This window comes from Crocodylus siamensis, chromosome 4 (genome assembly GCF_052110815.1).
Source record: "Crocodylus siamensis isolate JL-2025a chromosome 4, ASM5211081v1, whole genome shotgun sequence".
Taxonomy (NCBI): Eukaryota; Metazoa; Chordata; order Crocodylia; family Crocodylidae; genus Crocodylus; species Crocodylus siamensis.
The window spans coordinates 160,385,472-160,401,623 of record NC_143398.1 but is presented as its reverse complement, the minus strand read 5'-3'; the positions used below and the strand labels follow the sequence as shown (position 1 = coordinate 160,401,623).

The window sequence follows — 16,152 nt, the reverse complement described above, 5'->3', positions numbered from 1 at the left end:
GGGATCCTGTGCTAATCAGAACAGAGGCCCCCTGAGCAGACTGAAGCAAAAAGGTGTTTCCAGTGTGGAGCAGGATGGGACAGAAAGAGACTGCAGGGCATAGGCAGCCTCAGCTGGGAGCTGTCACCATTTTGGACATCTGGCCTGGGCACGCCCCACTGCTTTGGGGAATGCAGTGTGTAGCTCTGGGATGGACAAGTGGTCCTGCTGGGACTCAAAGCCAGAGGTTCCTGGTTAGAGGATCTTGCCCCTCTGCTCAGGTTCAGATCAATCACCATATTTGGGGTCGGAAAGGAGTTTTACCTGATGGTCACAATGATACAGATGTGGGGGGGAGGGGTGTTGCCTTCCTCTGTAGGTGGGGCATGACTCTACTTGAGATCTCTTCAGCATTTTTTAACATTTTACAGCAGCAGGACATTGGCTGCCGTGGTCCCCCTGCTTTACCAGTGGCAGGTTAGGGTGGCAGGTCTTGTGTTATGTCAGGATTGATAGTAGTTTTACTATGAGCTTAGATTATGGATTTGTGTAGGATGGTTTTGATAGGGATGATCCTGCCTCACTCAGGCAGGGGGTTGAACTGGATAACCTATGAAGGTCCCTTTCAGCCCTACTTCTCTGTGATTCTATGATTTTCCCAACACCTGGGCTGTGCAGAACCAAGGTCCTGGGGGAAGAGGTTGATCTTCCTCTGCCTGCCTTCCAGCTCTCACCCCTCTCATGAAACCTTTGTGCTGTGCTGTCCTACCTCATGTAGCTTAACCAGGCCTGTACCCAGTGGCCAGGGGGTAGCCTGGGCTTGCTCAGTGCCAGGCTCTCTCAGCCCACCGGGCACCATGCCCTCTGCTGTTTTTCCCTATGATGTCCTCAGATGGTGGCATGGCCTTTCTCCCTGGTACATACTGTCTCCCCTGCACAGAGGAGAACCCAGGTCTCACAGCACAATGGGAGCCTTGGCACTCTGCTGCCCGAGATGCACATGGGCTGGCACAGCGAGGATCCCTTGTTCTCCCTGCATCCCTCTTCAGTCTGACCATTGTTTGTCCTCCCAACTCGGACCTCCTTTGTTCTCCTTATCCTCTCTGTGGAGGGGGCCACCTCATCAGAGTGCTGGGGGCACGAGACTGCCCAGGCACACAAAAGCCTCCTTTTTAACTGCAGTACAGCTGCAGTGACTCAGGGGCTTTCCTCATCCTCCTCACCCTCTCTCTGGGGGCTTTGCCAGCACCCTCCTTTTATATCCCATCCCCTGTCCAGCTTTGAAGCAAGCAGCAGTTATATATACCTAGAACCTGATGAGCTAGCAAGCTATAATTCCCCCTTAGCGCTCTCCATCCAGCTTCTCTGGGTAGCTTGAATGTCTGTGGGCTGCTTTCCTGAAGACCCTCTCTCTCAGGAGTGCCTTTCCCTGCAGCCTGAAGGGCCAACTGCCTTCTTTGCCCTAAGCACCTGTCTTGTATACCTGTAAGCACCACCCCTTCTGGTCAGGTGGCTCCTCAGCCACTTACAGGGGTTTCCCCTTTGCATAATGGCAAGCCTGCCCTCTTCTGCAGCCCAGCACGGCAAGCTTAGCCCAGTACTCTCTGCAGTTAAAGTGACAAGAGTCACTTTGGCTTCCTGTCATGAAGCCTGAAGACAGAGAGCAAGCAGTCACGGTTCCTACCGCCCCAGAGAGCAGTGTCATCTGTTCTTTACTGCATGGCAGCACCATGTCTTGGGGCTCCCCTTAGCATCAGCTTAGGGGGTTCCTAGACCAGATGGACTGGTTCTTCGCAGGAGTTGTATATGGGATTGTGTAGGGAGTGGATTGTGGAGAGTGCAGGAGCTGGAATGGACACAGCCTGCATTCTTTAGGAGCTGCTGGAGAGGATCTTTGAAATACTGGGTCCTCAGCTGCTCTGGATCTCAGGCCCTGCAGTCCCAGCATCCTGTAGCAGGGGCCCTTGGGGTCCTTGGAGCCTGTTAGGGGTACATAAAGTTCCCATGGGAACCATTGGCAGGGAGGCATCTGCCCCTCCCTACATGGGTCTTTGCTGTGGAGTTCTGCTGTGCTTTTCACTGCCTCTAGCTTCATGGTTTCATGGTTTTCCCCTCTCTTCCAGATGAGCCAACAAGCCCCAGCATCGACCTGAAGGCAAAGCACATCCCTGCCTCCTCTGTTGTATCTAGCGCTATGAACTCTGCCCCTGCCAACACCACCAGCCCCTCCTCACCCACCTTCACCTTTGCTGTCAGCCGGCATTACTCCCAGGACTGTAGTAAGTATCCTTTTCCTCTGCCTGCACCCCCCCCAACTCTCCCCCATCCTTAGCTGGGGACATGTGATCAGGCATTCACACAAGGGGGCCAGATCAAGTCCTCCTGCAGTAACAATAGGGTGGCATTAAGGGAGCAGAATGCAAGGTGTATTTTGGGGGAAGCCCCATGCCAGGGGAGGGCCCATAAGACTGTGGTACAGCCTACCTAGCAGAGGGGTGGCAGTGCCATTGCTAGATCCATGCAAAACATCTGGAAATTCTTTGTCAGGTTTTGGCCTGGATGGTCCCATTAGAAAGGCCCCTGCCTGGAAGAGGGGCGCTTGGCCACGTCTGGGCTTCCCAGATCTGTTAAAAAAACAAACAAACAAAAAAAACTCTACTGTGAGGGAGAGGGTGCAGGCTAGCTCAAGTTCCAGGCAGCAGGGCAGCAGGAAACCACTGCAAACCAGAGCAGAGTAATTCATAGCAGCATTGTCAAGGCTGCTGTGAATTACTCTCCTCTGGTTTGCAGTGGTTTCCTGCTGCCCTGCTGCCTGGAACTTGAGCTAGCCCATCTCCTTTGTGTCTTAGTGCCCCATCTTCCCAAGGCATCCTGCAGCCAGGATTGTTGGGGTGTTGTCAGTTGAGCCCATCAGCATACTGGTTGAATGGATTCCCTGCAGGGGACCAAGAACTTCATCCAGTTTTAAGGGCTCAAACCTATTTCCATACCTGTGTAAAGCCTGTGTTACTCCACTGACTTTCTTGAGGTTATCCCCCACCCCAAGATTGGCACCAATAACAATGAGAGGACAGTCAGGCCTTACATATATTCATGCAACTTTCTAAAAAAGTTGTTAGTGACCTTTTTAGGTTGTGGGCCAGAGTGACCCCATTCAGGTCAGTGGCAGGTAGATGAATGGTTACTAGGATCCAGCCTCTGCTGCCGTTGAAGGCCCCCAGGGAATGCTGGGGAAGCCCCCCCTTCCACCCCCATCAAATGGCTCTGCAGGCTGGATCAGGCTTGCAGGCCCTAGGTTGTTTACCCTTGTTCTAAACTAGCCGTGAGACACCCAGGCTGTGCTAGCTCTTAGGGCAGCACAGGTATAGCACCCTGTAGGCATCTCCTTTCCGCCCAATACCAACAGAAGTAATTAGTATGATCCCCTCTGAATGAAGATTTTCCCACTCGCAAGGTTGAGAGTCCTGGGCTGCCTTACACTCCCCAACTCGGGTCAGTTTTGGGATGCAAAGTAGGGCTCTAAAAGTCCACTAAGCTCAAGGCATTCCTGGGGCCTGCTGGTATAGGCCTGTGCATGAGGGATGGGATGTGGACTACGTTATCTTTCCATGCATATCTCCTCCAGCCTTGCTTAGTCATGTTGCAAACTGGGAAACTGATGTGCAGAGAGGTAGGGACTGGCATTGTAGAAATGTCAGGCTGGGAGGGATCTCAGAGATTTAGTTTAACCTGAGCTGGGATCACCCCTGGGGGACCTGCATCTAACCTGCTCCTAGAAACCTCCACAGCCTCTTGGGAGCTGGCTGTAGCCCTGCCCTGCCCTTCCAAACAGAAAGCTTCTCTTGACCTGTATCACCTCTTCTTATTCCTCCCCCAGTAGACTTGGGGATCAGTTGATCACTGTCCCATGTGTAACCACCTTTTACATATTGGAAGGTTATTGTTATCCTGCCCCCCCCTCTTGCTCTCCCCTGCATTCCCTCCTTCCTGATTCTTTTTCTGTACAGACTAAACAAACCCGGATCCTTCAACCTTTCCTTTCTAACCCTCTTATCATCCTCGCTGCTCTGCTTTGGGCTCTCTCCAGCTTGCTTAAAATCATTTAGCAAAACACCAGCGGAGCCCAGAACAGGAACATAGGGCCCCTGGTTTCCACTCAGATCACTTTTTCTCCCAGAGATGGGTAGGGAACTGAGGTGTCCAGTTCCCCAGCCCTCAGTACTACCTCCTGAGCTAATCCATTTTTGGTGGTAGTAAAGCCTAGACTAGCAAGTGAGAGTTTCTCTTTCTGTCTGTCTTCCCCTCTTGGGGGAGAACTGCATCTCTCTGTAATGAGTGCCCTTTTCTCTTTTGTTTCATCCCAGGTAGCATCAAAGCCAGCCGCCGCTCCTCCTACCTCCTGGCCATCACAACAGAGCGCTCTAAGTCATGCGATGATGGTCTCAACACATTTCGCGATGAGGGGAAGATCCTAAGGTAAGGCTTGCCCCCCACCAGCTGGGGAGGGTAGCAAGCAAACAGCTCCAACCTGTCACAGGGACATTTCTGCCCTGTCCTCGTACTTTGCAAGCATCAGGGTGTCAACCCTTGTCCAGCAGCTGTGCATTATGGGAGCAAGAGTGCTTAGTTCTTCCTGCAGCCCCGGCTCTTGGCTAGTGGTTGATTTGATGGGTCAGTAACATGGTCCTTTACAGCAAGGAGGGAGACGGAGAGCCAGGCTAATCTACCAAGGTATGAGGCTAAATACTGTACTTGATAGTTGCCACTCCATATCCTTTATGCTGTGACCCACACTGGAGTTTGCCCTCATGGCTTGATGGAGGTGGCAGGTCACTTTGGAAAGATCGGTCTGCAGTGATTCACTGGAGGCCTCACAGAGAACCAGCAGCAGAGCTGGGACCTCCCAAATGGCATCCTTCCTGCAGGCCATGTTGAACATCTAAATCTAAGCTGATGCAAGGGGCTTTGCAAAAGAACCATGCAAACCAGCCCGTTGCTGTGATGCCAACTGTGGGGATGCTTTATTCCCTCTCTGGGGCAAAAGCAGAGCTGCTTACAGATACACAGCTGTCAGGCAGAGCTGCATCCATAGAGCTCCATATACTGGCTGTGTCTTCCTTTGATAGTCACAGCACAAAACTTGGGGTAGAAGCTAGGTGTCCTGAGTCCCTCACACTGGTCATGACCACAGCCACTTGCTTCTGTAGCTGCCCAAATCCCAAGAGGAGTCAGGGCTGAGGGCAAAGGGATGACAGACCCTCGTTTTGGGGAACACTTTTCTCCCCTCCCACCTGTGCACCTCCTGCCACATGCTCACTGGTGTCTGCTTTCCTTCCAGAAGGATGCCAAGCCGGGTGCCCAGCCTCCGCATGCTAAGGAGTTTCTTCACTGATGGGGTAGGTGCTAACTCTGAAGACTGGTGTTTGGTGGGGAGTTGAAGGGTGTTCTTCCATTATGTGTGTTGCTGGAATGAAGTCCTCCAGGGATGGGCTTTCACCCAGCCTCCAGCTGGGCATTGGTGCCCCAGTGCAGGAGAAGGAACCCTGCCATGTCACTGGGTGAGCATCCTGTCTGCTCCCCTCAGCCATTGTACTATGCTCCTTGCTGCCTCTTGAGGCTATCACACTACTCTGTAATGCCTCCTGCAGCATCATGGCAGTCCTGGTGATCAGGTGTTTCATGGAGAGCTGTTTGTCCCAGTCAGCAAATGCCATGGGTTGGGTACAGTGCACCCACACAGCCCAGGGTGAGCAGTGTGATGTAGGTGGGCAAAGGCTGGCACTGGCTCAACAGGGGAGTAGAGGGGGCCAAATGGCACTGATGTCAATGGAGCCATAGATGCTGACACCAACAGAAAATCTGGCCCGGTGAAAGCCTTTCAACCTGCACCTTGTGTCATGCACAGGGGTGGAGCCTGCAGATCTGCTGGGCCTATACGCTCTGTGAAGTTGTTTCACGTTGTGCAAATCATTGCAGTCTCAGTGTGGCGGCATTTGGTGCTTGCTTTGCATAGGTGTGAGTGACAGCTCCCAGCCCAGGTCAGTGTGGAATCTGTCCCACAGACTCTTGGCTGCTATAATGGGAGAAGCACAGTTGTCTCTGAAGCCCTTTGAGCCCCCAGGTTGGGCCAGTGGTGCCCCACCCTGGTGCAGATTCACTTCACACAGCTTGAGCTGCACGAGTGTCCATGGCCTTCCCTGGTGCTGCTTGGTGGTCCTCACATGAGGGAGTTGTATTGGGACAGGCTACTAACTGCTGCCTGGTGTTGCATAGGTATTATAGGGTGTACCTGAGAGACAGAGCTCTTCGCCACTGAAACCCCTATGCCTGACAGGGTGAGTGAGAAGAGAATCAGGATCTAGAGCTAAATGTTACCTCCCTGCCATCACCTAGACTATAGTGGCTGATTTCATAGTACCCATGATGACCAAGCACCCATCTCTGCATTCTCTTCTCCCCTGCAGTCTCTGGACAGCCTCGGCACATCTGAAGACACGAGATCAAAGAGACATTCAACCTCTGACCTCTCGGATGTGACTTTCAGCGATGTGAGGAAAGAGGGCTGGCTCCACTACAAACAGATCCTCACCAAAAAGGGAAAGGTGTGTACTTGCTGAACAACAGTCCTAGGCCACAGGAAGGGTGCTGGGCATGGTGATGTGGAGGAGGGAAGCCCCTTTGTGCAGATATTTGTGGTCTACCTTAAAAAAACCTTAGTCTCTATCCCCTCCCACCTGGGACTCCCAGAGTGTTTTGTAGACATAAATGAACCAAGCCATGTAGCACCCAGGTTCAGGTGGGCAGTTGTCATGAAAACTGAGGCATGGCAAGGTAAGGTCACAGGTCAGGGTCAATACTGGAGACAGGATTAGAACCTAGCAGCCCTGCTTACCACAAGGTTGTGCCCCCCTTGCAGATCCCCAAAGAGAAGCCAGGAGTCCTGTGCCCTTAGTATTCCTGCTTTAACCACTAGACTTCAGCCTCATTGCAGAGCTGGGGATAGAACCCAAGGAGTCCTGACTCCCAGAGTGTCCCAAGAAAATCTCTTTTTGCCTGACTCTCTTCCTTTGTGTTAGCCCAGGTGAAAAGGGAGAAGAGGAGGGCATCCATTGTGAAATTTAGCTTGGTGAAGGGAGCCAGGGGGCAGGGGGAAAGGAATGATGGGTGGTGATGAAGGCAGTTTCCCATGGCAGCATGTTCACTAGTGCCAGCAGCCCACAGGTGGCAAACCCCAGGAGACTGTGCTGTGCTGTGATCACATGAAGCTTGGTCTGTGACACTTCCCAAAGGGTGAGGGTCTCAATCCTGTGAGAGCAAGCAGGGCTGGAAGTGGGGGTAAGCACCAGGAGGAAGGGTGTGTAGAGGGGAGCTGAAAGAATCTGGATCCTGAGCTATAGGGATAGGGAGGGTGGGGCTGTAGAACAGCCAGGGAGATGCAGCCCAGCGAGTGATAGCTGTCAGGATGGCAGAGCATCCCTGTGCTTACAGGGGCAGAAACTGGAGACCTCCTGTGGTCTCTCGGTATCCTCAGGGGCCCTGGATGAACAGCACAGAGGAATGGAAAGCATAGGACTTGGGACCTGCTGCAATGGAGTTATCCAGGAGACAAAGGCTTGGGAACAGAGCCCTTCCCCCACTGCTCCCCAAAACTTTGCCTTCCTGGAAGCTCTGCTGTGAGCCCAGCCCAGGAGATTAACCCTGCAGCCTTTAATTGGCTGTGAATAATTGATAGGGCAATTACCACGGCAGCATCCAGGCAGGGGCTGGCATCTGCCTTAAGAGCAGGGTGAGGTGCAGGGGTAGGCATCTTTCCAGGAAGCCTTTGGCTTTCACACTTTGTGTGAGAATGCAGCAGTGTTGGGGGTTAGATTGAGATGAAAGCCCCCTGAGCAGATCCTTCCTCTAGTTCACAGGGCCAGAGGTTCAAGGAGGTGGGAGGGCTGGACCCCTGCTTGGAGATCATAGTTCTCCGCCTATCAATGAAAAACCAAAGACATGGGGGAAGAATCTGAGAGAAGGGCTAGGCGATTCCTGGTGGAATCCTGCAGGATCCCCTTGTACCCTCAGCCCCCGGGATGGATGCTGGAGAGAGAACAGTGTGTTGACCATGTTGTCTGGGCTGGGTTCTGGAGAAGGGGGTTCTGTGGTGTGAGTGTTATGCTCATGGTGCTGCTGCTGTCTGCCTCTGAATACACACTTGGAAAGTGATCTGCCCTGGCCAGGATTCATAGTATCTGGGTCCGGGTTGAGGGTGCAGTTTGCACCTGCGTGAAGTTTCTGGGGTTGTACAGCTGGCAGTGCTCTGAGCCCACGCCTACATATGGGCTCAGCATCGTTGCCCCAAGTGCCTTGCGGGCCTGGGAGTGCAGGCATAGGGGGCACTGCCCAGCATCTGCCCTAGGCCAAGGTAGGCAGCTGGCAAGGCCAGGTTCAGGGCAGTTCCTGAGAGGCAGCAGGGAGCTAGGGCTGGCTCTGCCATGAAGCTGAGTAGCGTGGTGCCTGGGTCATTGCTAGGGCTGGTGCCAAGGCTGGTGGCAGTGCCCTGTGTCCCAGTCTGGCTAAAGAGGATCTCTGAGCTGGCACTCACTGCCTTTCCCTTCTCTCTACAGAAAGTTGGTGGGGGCATCCGGCAGTGGAAGCGGGTCTTCACCGTTCTCCGTGCCCACTCCCTCTACCTCTGCAAGGACAGGCGGGAGGCCGTGGCCTACGCCCCGCCCCAAGGTGAGGAGGAGCAGCCGATCAGCATCCGAGCGTGCCTGGTGGACATTTCCTACAGCGAGACCAAGAGGAAGCACGTCTTCCGGCTGACGACCGCTGACTTCTGTGAATATCTCTTTCAGGCAGAGGATCGGGATGACATGCTGGCCTGGATCAAAGTCATCAGGGAGAATAGCAAGGCTGAGGGCGAGGTGAGAGCCAGCATGGGGCTCCTGGATGTCTCCAGGCCTCTGGCTCCTCATAGATGCCCCTGCTGGCGCTAACCTCCTTGGCTCTCTCCAACTATTTGCCTTCCACTGCTCGCCCTAGCACAGGGCTGGCCAAGGCAGCCTGTAGTTGTCCAGCCAAAAGGAGTGGCCTGCAGGGGCCCCAAGTCCCATGCTGTGCTCTGCTTCGCTCCTGAGCTGGAGGACTGTGCAGGGACTCTGGATATCATGCTCCACTCCTTCCTAAACAGCCAGCCCCCTGCTGTGTGCGGGGAGCAGCAGCACACTTGCGCCGCACAACTACATCAATGAACGGAAAGGCTCAGGCTCCTTTGTCGCACATCCTATTGGGGAACTATGTTTTTCGTGGTGGGGGCCTCTCCATTCCCATCATTTTGTCCCTTTCTTGCTCCATGTGTGGCTATTTCTCCCTCCATAGCAGGCAGTGACAGCAGGGCTGGGTGGTGTGTGTGTTGGAAAGGGAGATGTTGGCAGAAGGCAGCAGTATGCAGAGGCAGAAGCCATGGGTCCCAGGCTGCTCTCTCAGAACCCCTCTCCTGCTACCTCATGTTACTCAGGGGACAGATCTGAGCAGGCCAGGGCGTCATCTGAGCTGCTGTGTCCCCCAGTGCCCTCTTGCACTGCTCTGTACACCCTTAAGCTTCAGTCCCTGGGTGTCAAGAGGGCCTGACCTCTGTCCCTTGGAAGACAGAGATGCTGGAGATCTTGCTTCCTTGGGACTGAGCTGCACTCCTATCTGGGCATGAGGCTGGCAATTTCGCTAGTGTAGGGTGACCTCTGCCGGTCAGAGGGATAACAGCTTGCAGTTCCAGGCCACATGCAAGGTGCCTTCCATAAAGGCTGGGCTGTTATAGTGGATCCCCTCTGATTGCTTGCTGTGCAGTCCCATTTCCAGAGCAGCTCTGCCCCTTGCCTTAGGCACGAGAGTGTGATTGGAGAGAATGGAGGTTCAGGCCATAGCCTGGGGGGCAGGAGATGCCAGAGTGGGTTCAGCAGGGCCTGTGAATAGTCGCATGCAATCAGGCACTTGACCTGCTCTCCCAGCAGGAGTTGGCTGTGAGTTCTTTTAAATTATAGAGAAGATTCAGCCTGGCTCTGGCCACACTGTAGGCCTGTGACCTGGGACCTAGCTGTGCCTAACTGCTCGCTGTAGGCATGGGAGCTGCCCTATGGTCCTGCCTGGCTGTAGGTGCCTTGTAGTTTTGGGAGCTTCACTGAGATCCATGCCCAGCCATAGGCACCTTGTAGGCAAGATTGCTGCCCTGAGGTCCATGCCCAGTAGTTGGCATGCAGTAGGCACAGAAACTGCCCTGAGGTCAGTGCCTGGCTATAAGCACCTTGTAGGCATAGAAGGTGGCCCAAGGTCTGTACCTAGCTGTAGGCGTGTTATAGGTGTGGGAATTCTGCTGAGGTCTGTGCTCAGCTGAAGATGCCTTGTAGATGTGAGAGTTGGTCTGAGGTCCATACACAGATGTAGACATATTGTACATGTGGGAGCTGGCCTAAGATTTGTGCCCAGCTGTAGGTGTCTCCTGTGCTGAGGCCCATACCTGGCTGTAGGCACGCTGGAGGTGTGGGGGTTGCCCTGAGGCAAGTGCTTGGTTGTAAGGGCCCTCTGTGTGGCAGCTGCTCTTTAGGCATACTGTAGCCATGAGAGCTACCCTAATATCGATGCCTGGCTGTAGGTGCCCTGGAGGTATGAGATCTGCCCCACAATCCATGCTCAGCTAAGGCATGCTGCAGGCATGGGAACTGCACCACAGTATGAGTCTGGCTGTAGGCCTGGGAGTTACCTGAGATCTGTGCCCATCTGTAGGCATGATGTAGGTGTGGGAGCTCCCTGATGTCCATGCTGTGCTATATACCCACTGTAGGTGTGGGAGCTGCTCTGAATTCCATACCTAGCTCTAGGCACACTGTAGATGTTGGAACTACTCTGAGATCTGTGCCCTGTAGATGTGGGAGCTGCCCCATGGTCCATGGATGGCTGTAGGCATGCTGCAAGCATAGGAGCTGCTACAAGATCTGTGCAAAGATTTAGGGATGCTATAGGTGTGGGAGCTGTTCCAGGTCTATGCCCAGATGTAGGCATGGGAGCTGCCCTATGATCTGTGACTGAATGTAGGTGCCTTGTACATGAGGAGCTGTGCTGAGGTCCGCATATGCCTCAGTGTAAGCATTCTGTGGGTATGATAACTGTCCTGAAATCTGTGTCTGGTTGTAAGTATGATCTAGGTGTGAAAGCTTCCTTGAGGTCTGTGTCCATCTGTAGGCACACTCTAAGCATAGGAACAGTCCTGAGGTGCATGCCTGGCTGTAGCCATCCTGTAAGCATGAGAACTGTTCTGGGGTCCTTGCCTGGCTATAGACATGCTGTAGGTATGTGAGCTGTCCTGAGGTGTGATATGTGTCCCTGGCTGTAGACCTTCTGTAAGTTTGGGAGCTGTGCTAAGGTCCATGCCTGGCTGCAGGCACAATATAGGCGTGGGAGCTTCAGTGAGGTCTGTACCAGGCAGTAGACATGTTGTAGGTATGGGAGCTGGCCCAGAGTCTGGGCTTGGCTCTAGGCATACTATAGGAGTGAGAGATTCTCTTATATTTGTGCCTATCTGTAGGCGTGTGGTAGGTTTGGGAGGAGCCCTGATACTGGTTCCTTGCTCTAGGTAAATGTAGGCTTGGGAACTGCCCTGAATTTGTGCCTGCTTAGGCCCTGCAGGTGTGGGAGTTCCACTGAGCCCTGTGCCTGGCTGTAGGCATGCTGTAGGCACAGAACCTGCCTTGAGATGTATGTCCAGCTGTAGAGGTTCATTATAGGTGTAGGAGCTACTCTGAGGTCTGTGCCTAGCTGTAGGCACACTCTAGACATGGGAGTTGCCCTGAGGTGTGTGCCTGGCTGTTGGGGCACCACAGTTGTGGGAACTGCTCTGAGGACCATGTGTAGTTGTAGGCAAACTATAGCCACTGGAGCTGCCTGAGATACATGCCTAGTGGCTGGTGTGTTATAAGCATGGAACTACTCTGTGTTCTGTGCCAGGTGGTAGGCATGCAGTAGATGTGGGAGCTGCCCTGAGATCTACCCCCAGCAGTATGCTGTATGTGTGAGGATTTCCCCAAAGCCCAAGCCAGATGGTAGATGTTCTGTAGACATGGGAGATGCTGTAATGTCTCTGGTGTGCGATAGGTGTAGGAGCTATGCTGAGGTCTGTGCCTGGCTTTAGGCATTCTGTAGTCTTGGGAGGTGCCCTGAGATCTGTCCCTTCCTCTAAGGAAACTGTAGGCTTGGGAGTTGTCCTGTGTTTGTGCCAAGTTATAGGTGCCATCTAGGCATGGGAGTTCCGCTGATGTCCTTATACAGGTGTAGACACATAGGAGGCATGGGAGGTGGTCTGTGCTGAGCTGTAGGCATGCTGTAGGTGTGGGAACTGCCCTATGATCTGTGCCCATCTATAGGTGCCCTGTAGGTGCATTGTAGGTCTGGGAGTTGCCCTGACTAGCTGTAGATCTGTGACTAGCTGTAGATACACTGCAGTCATGGGAGTTTCCCCATGATCAGTGCCTTGCTGAGAGTACCTGGTAGTTATAGGAGCTACTCTGGGGTCCAAGTCTAGCTCTAGGCATTGTGGAGGCATGGGAGCTGCCCTGAGATTTGTTCCCAGCTGTAGGCACGCTTTAGGCTCAGGAGTTGCCCCATTATCTGTTCCTATGTGCATAGGTATGAGGTGCATAGGTGCTGGGTAGGTGTGAGAGCTGTCCTGTGGTCTGTACCCAGCTGTAGGCACACTGTTGATGTAGAACATTTCCTGAGATCTAGGTCTGCCTGTAGGCATACTGTCAGTTTGGGAGGTGACTCAAAGCCATCCCTGACTAGGCAAACGAGGTGTGGGAGCTACCCTGAGTTCATGCCCAGATTTAAGCACCCTTTAGATGTAGTTCTGCTGAGGTTCATGCCCAGCTGTAGATATACTGTAGGTGTGAAAGCTGCTCCATGGCCTGCGCTTGGCTGTAGGTGCTCTCTAGGCATGGGAGCTGTTCCATGGTCCATGGCTGGCTATAGGCAAGGTGGAAACATAGCAGCTGCCCTGTGATTTGTTCCTGGCTGCAAGCATACTGTAGGCATGGAGAGTTGCCTCAAGTTCCCTGTCTAGCTGGAGGCATGCTGTAGGTATGGAAGCTGACCTAAGGTTCATGCCTGGCTGGCATGGGAGCTGGCCCAAGGCCTGTGCCAGGCTGTAGGCACACTGTAGATGTGAGAGCTTCCATGGGAACTATGCCAGCCTGTAGGCACCCTGTAGGCTTGGGAGATGACCTGTGGTCCATCCCTGGCTCTAAGCAATTGACTTTACAGACAGTTACCCTGAGTTCATGCCTGGCTTTAGGCACCTTTCTATGTAGGGGTTCTGGTAATATTTGTGCCCAGCTGTAGACATACTAGAGATGTGATAGCTGCCCTGTGGTCTGTGCCCAGCTATATTCACACTGTAGGCATGGGAGCTGCCCTATGATCTATGTCCAGATGTAGGTGCCCTATTGGACATGGGAGCTCCGCTGAAGTCCATGTCCAGTTGTAGGCACCCTGTAGGTGTGGGAGGTGCGTTGAGGTCCATGCCCAGCTGTAGACATGCTGTAGGTGTGGGAACTGCTCTGAGGTTGTGCTTGGCTATAGATGCCTTGTAGACATTGGAGTTGCCCTGAGATCTATACCTGGCTGCAGGTCCCCTGTAAACAAGGAAGCTGCTTTGTGGTCTATGCCTGGTTGTAGGCATGCTGTAGGCCTGGTAGCTGCCCTCTTATTTGTGCCCAGCTGTAGGTACTCTGTAGGCATAGGAGCTGCCCTGAGATCTGGGCTTGGCTGTAGGCATGCTATAAGCATGGGAGCTTTCACATGATCCATATCTAGTTGTAGGTAGCTTCTAAGCATGGGAGCTGCCCTGAGGTGCATACCCAGCTGTAGGCATGCTGCAAGCATGAGAGCTTTTCTGAGGTCTGTGCTTGGTTGTAGACATGCTCAAGACATCTGGATTGTCTTGAGGTCTGTGCCCAGTTGTAGGCCAACTGTGGGCATAGGAGCTTCCCTGAGATCTGTACCTGGCTATCGGCATGCTATAGGTGTGGGAACTTCCTCAAAGTCTGTGCCCAGTTGTAAGCATGCTGAAAATGTGGGAGTTATTGTAAGGTCTGTGGCTGGTTGCAGGCATGCTATAGGCTTGGGAACTGCTCTGAAGTGTGTAGATGCATACTAGCTCTAGGCATGCTGTAACCATGAGAGCTGCCCTGAACTCCATGCCTGGCTCTGGGTATGCTGTAGGAACTGGAGATGCACCAAAGCCAAGAGAGTACTGAGTTGTATTAGCAGGAGTGTCACTTGGAAATCAAGGGAGGTGATTCTTCCAACCATTCAGCACTGGTGGGGCCTTAGGAGTGTTGTGTCCAGTTTTGGGACTCACTCTTGAAGAAGGTTGTGGACAGTTTGGAAAGAGTCTAGTGCAGAGCAGCAAAAGTGATTAGGGGCTTGGGAGGCAAGAATTATGAGGAAAGCCTGAAAAAGCTAGGGTTAGTTAGTCTGGAGAAGAGAAGCCTGAGGGGGGATTTGATAACACTTCAAATACCTGAGGGCCAGTTACAGGGGAGATGGAGATGGGCTCTTCTCTGTGGCTATAGGTTAAATGACTATGAACAATGGCCCCAAATGGCAGCAGGGAAAAATTTATGAGGGTGGCCAAGCATCGGAACAGGCTACCTCAAGAAACTCTGTAATCTCCGTCCTTGGAAGTTTTCAAGAGCATGTTAGACAGAAGCTTGGCTGGGAACATTTAATCAGCAATGATCCTGCCTTGAGCATGGGGCTGGACTAGATGACATTGTGAGGTCCCTTCCAGCCCCACTTTGCTATGATGCTATGATCTGTCCCTGGCTGTAGGCACACTGTAGGGATGGTAGCTTCCCTCAAGGTTTGTGTCTTGCTGTAGGTATTCTGTAGGTGTGGGAGCTTTGCAGAAATCTATGCCCAGCTGTAGGCATGTTGTAATCATGGGAGTTGCCCTGAGGCAAGTGCCAGCTTTTCCCATGCTATAAGTGTAGGTGATGCCCTGAGGCTTGTGCCCAGCTGTAGGCATGGTAATCACTCTATGGTCTGTGCCCAGCTGTAGGCACAGGAACTGCCCTGAGGTCTGTGCCCAGCTGTATTCACACTGTAGTTGTAGGAGCAGCCCCACGGTCTATGCCTAGCTGTAGGTGGCTTGTAGGTTTGAGGGTAGCGCTGAGTTCTGTGGCTGTCTGTAGGTACATTGTAGGCATGGGAACTGCACTGAGGCCTGTATCTGGCAGTAGGCACACTGTAAGCATGGGAGCTGCCCTGAGGTGCATGCCTGGCTGTAGGCATGCTACAAGTGTGGGAACTACCCTGAGGTCTGTGCCCAGCTGTACCCATGCTGTAAGCTTGGGGTTTGCCTAGAGGTCTTTCCCAGTTGCAAGCATGCTGGAGGTGTGAGCTGTTCTGAGATCTAAGCCTCGTTGTATGTACACTGTAGATATGCGAGCTGCTCTAAGTTTCATGCCCAGCTGTGGGCATGATGTAGGCATGGGAGTTGCCCCAGGGTCCATTCCTGGCTTTAATTATGATGTAGGTTTAGGAGTTAGTCTGAAGTCCTTACCTGGCTACAGGCATGCTATAGGTATGGGAGGTTTCCCCAAGGACCGTGTCCAGCACTTGACACACTGTAGTCATGGGAGTTGCCCTGAAGTCTTTGTCCTCCTGGAGGCACACCATAGGCATAGAAGCTGCACTGAGATCTGTGCCTGGCTGTAGGGCTGGGACCTGGCTCAAGTTCTGTACCCACCGGTAGACACCCAGTAGGCTTAGGAGGTGCCCCAAGGCCCACCCCTCATCTAGGAAAACTGTAGGCATGGGAACTACCCTGAATTTGTGCCTGACTTAGTGCCCTGTAGTCATGGGAGTTGCCCTGAGATCCGTGCCCAGCTGTAGGCACCCTGTAGGTGGGGGAGCTGCTCTGTAATCTGTGCCTGTCTATAGGTCCCTGATAGGCATGGGAGCTGCCTTGCTGTCGATGCCCAGCTATACGTATGCTGGAGGCATTGGAGCTGTCTGAGATTTGTTCCTGGCTGTAGGCATGCTATAGGCATGGGAGCTGCCCAGTGGTCTTGTGCCAGCTACAGGTATGCTGTAGACATGGGAGCCTCCACAATGTCTATGTCCGGGTGTAAGTGTCCT

At 53.2% G+C, this 16,152-nt stretch overlaps 1 protein-coding gene across 7 annotated transcripts in view; it reads left to right on the top strand.

Annotated features, from left to right (window-relative positions):
• The window catches only part of ARHGAP23 (Rho GTPase activating protein 23), a 142,640-nt gene that overhangs the window by 106,350 nt on the left and 20,138 nt on the right, over positions 1-16,152 (top strand). For 6 of the 7 annotated variants that reach the window (XM_090044587.1, XM_090044586.1, XM_090044585.1 and 3 more), the window contains 5 exons: positions 2,103-2,258; positions 4,344-4,455; positions 5,318-5,375; positions 6,444-6,581; positions 8,589-8,888. In XM_090044587.1, coding sequence (XP_089900713.1) covers positions 2,103-2,258; positions 4,344-4,455; positions 5,318-5,375; positions 6,444-6,581; positions 8,589-8,888 — 764 coding nt within the window. The remainder of the gene's footprint in view (positions 1-2,102; positions 2,259-4,343; positions 4,456-5,317; positions 5,376-6,443; positions 6,582-8,588; positions 8,889-16,152) is intronic. The other variant, XM_090044583.1, reaches the window with a different exon arrangement.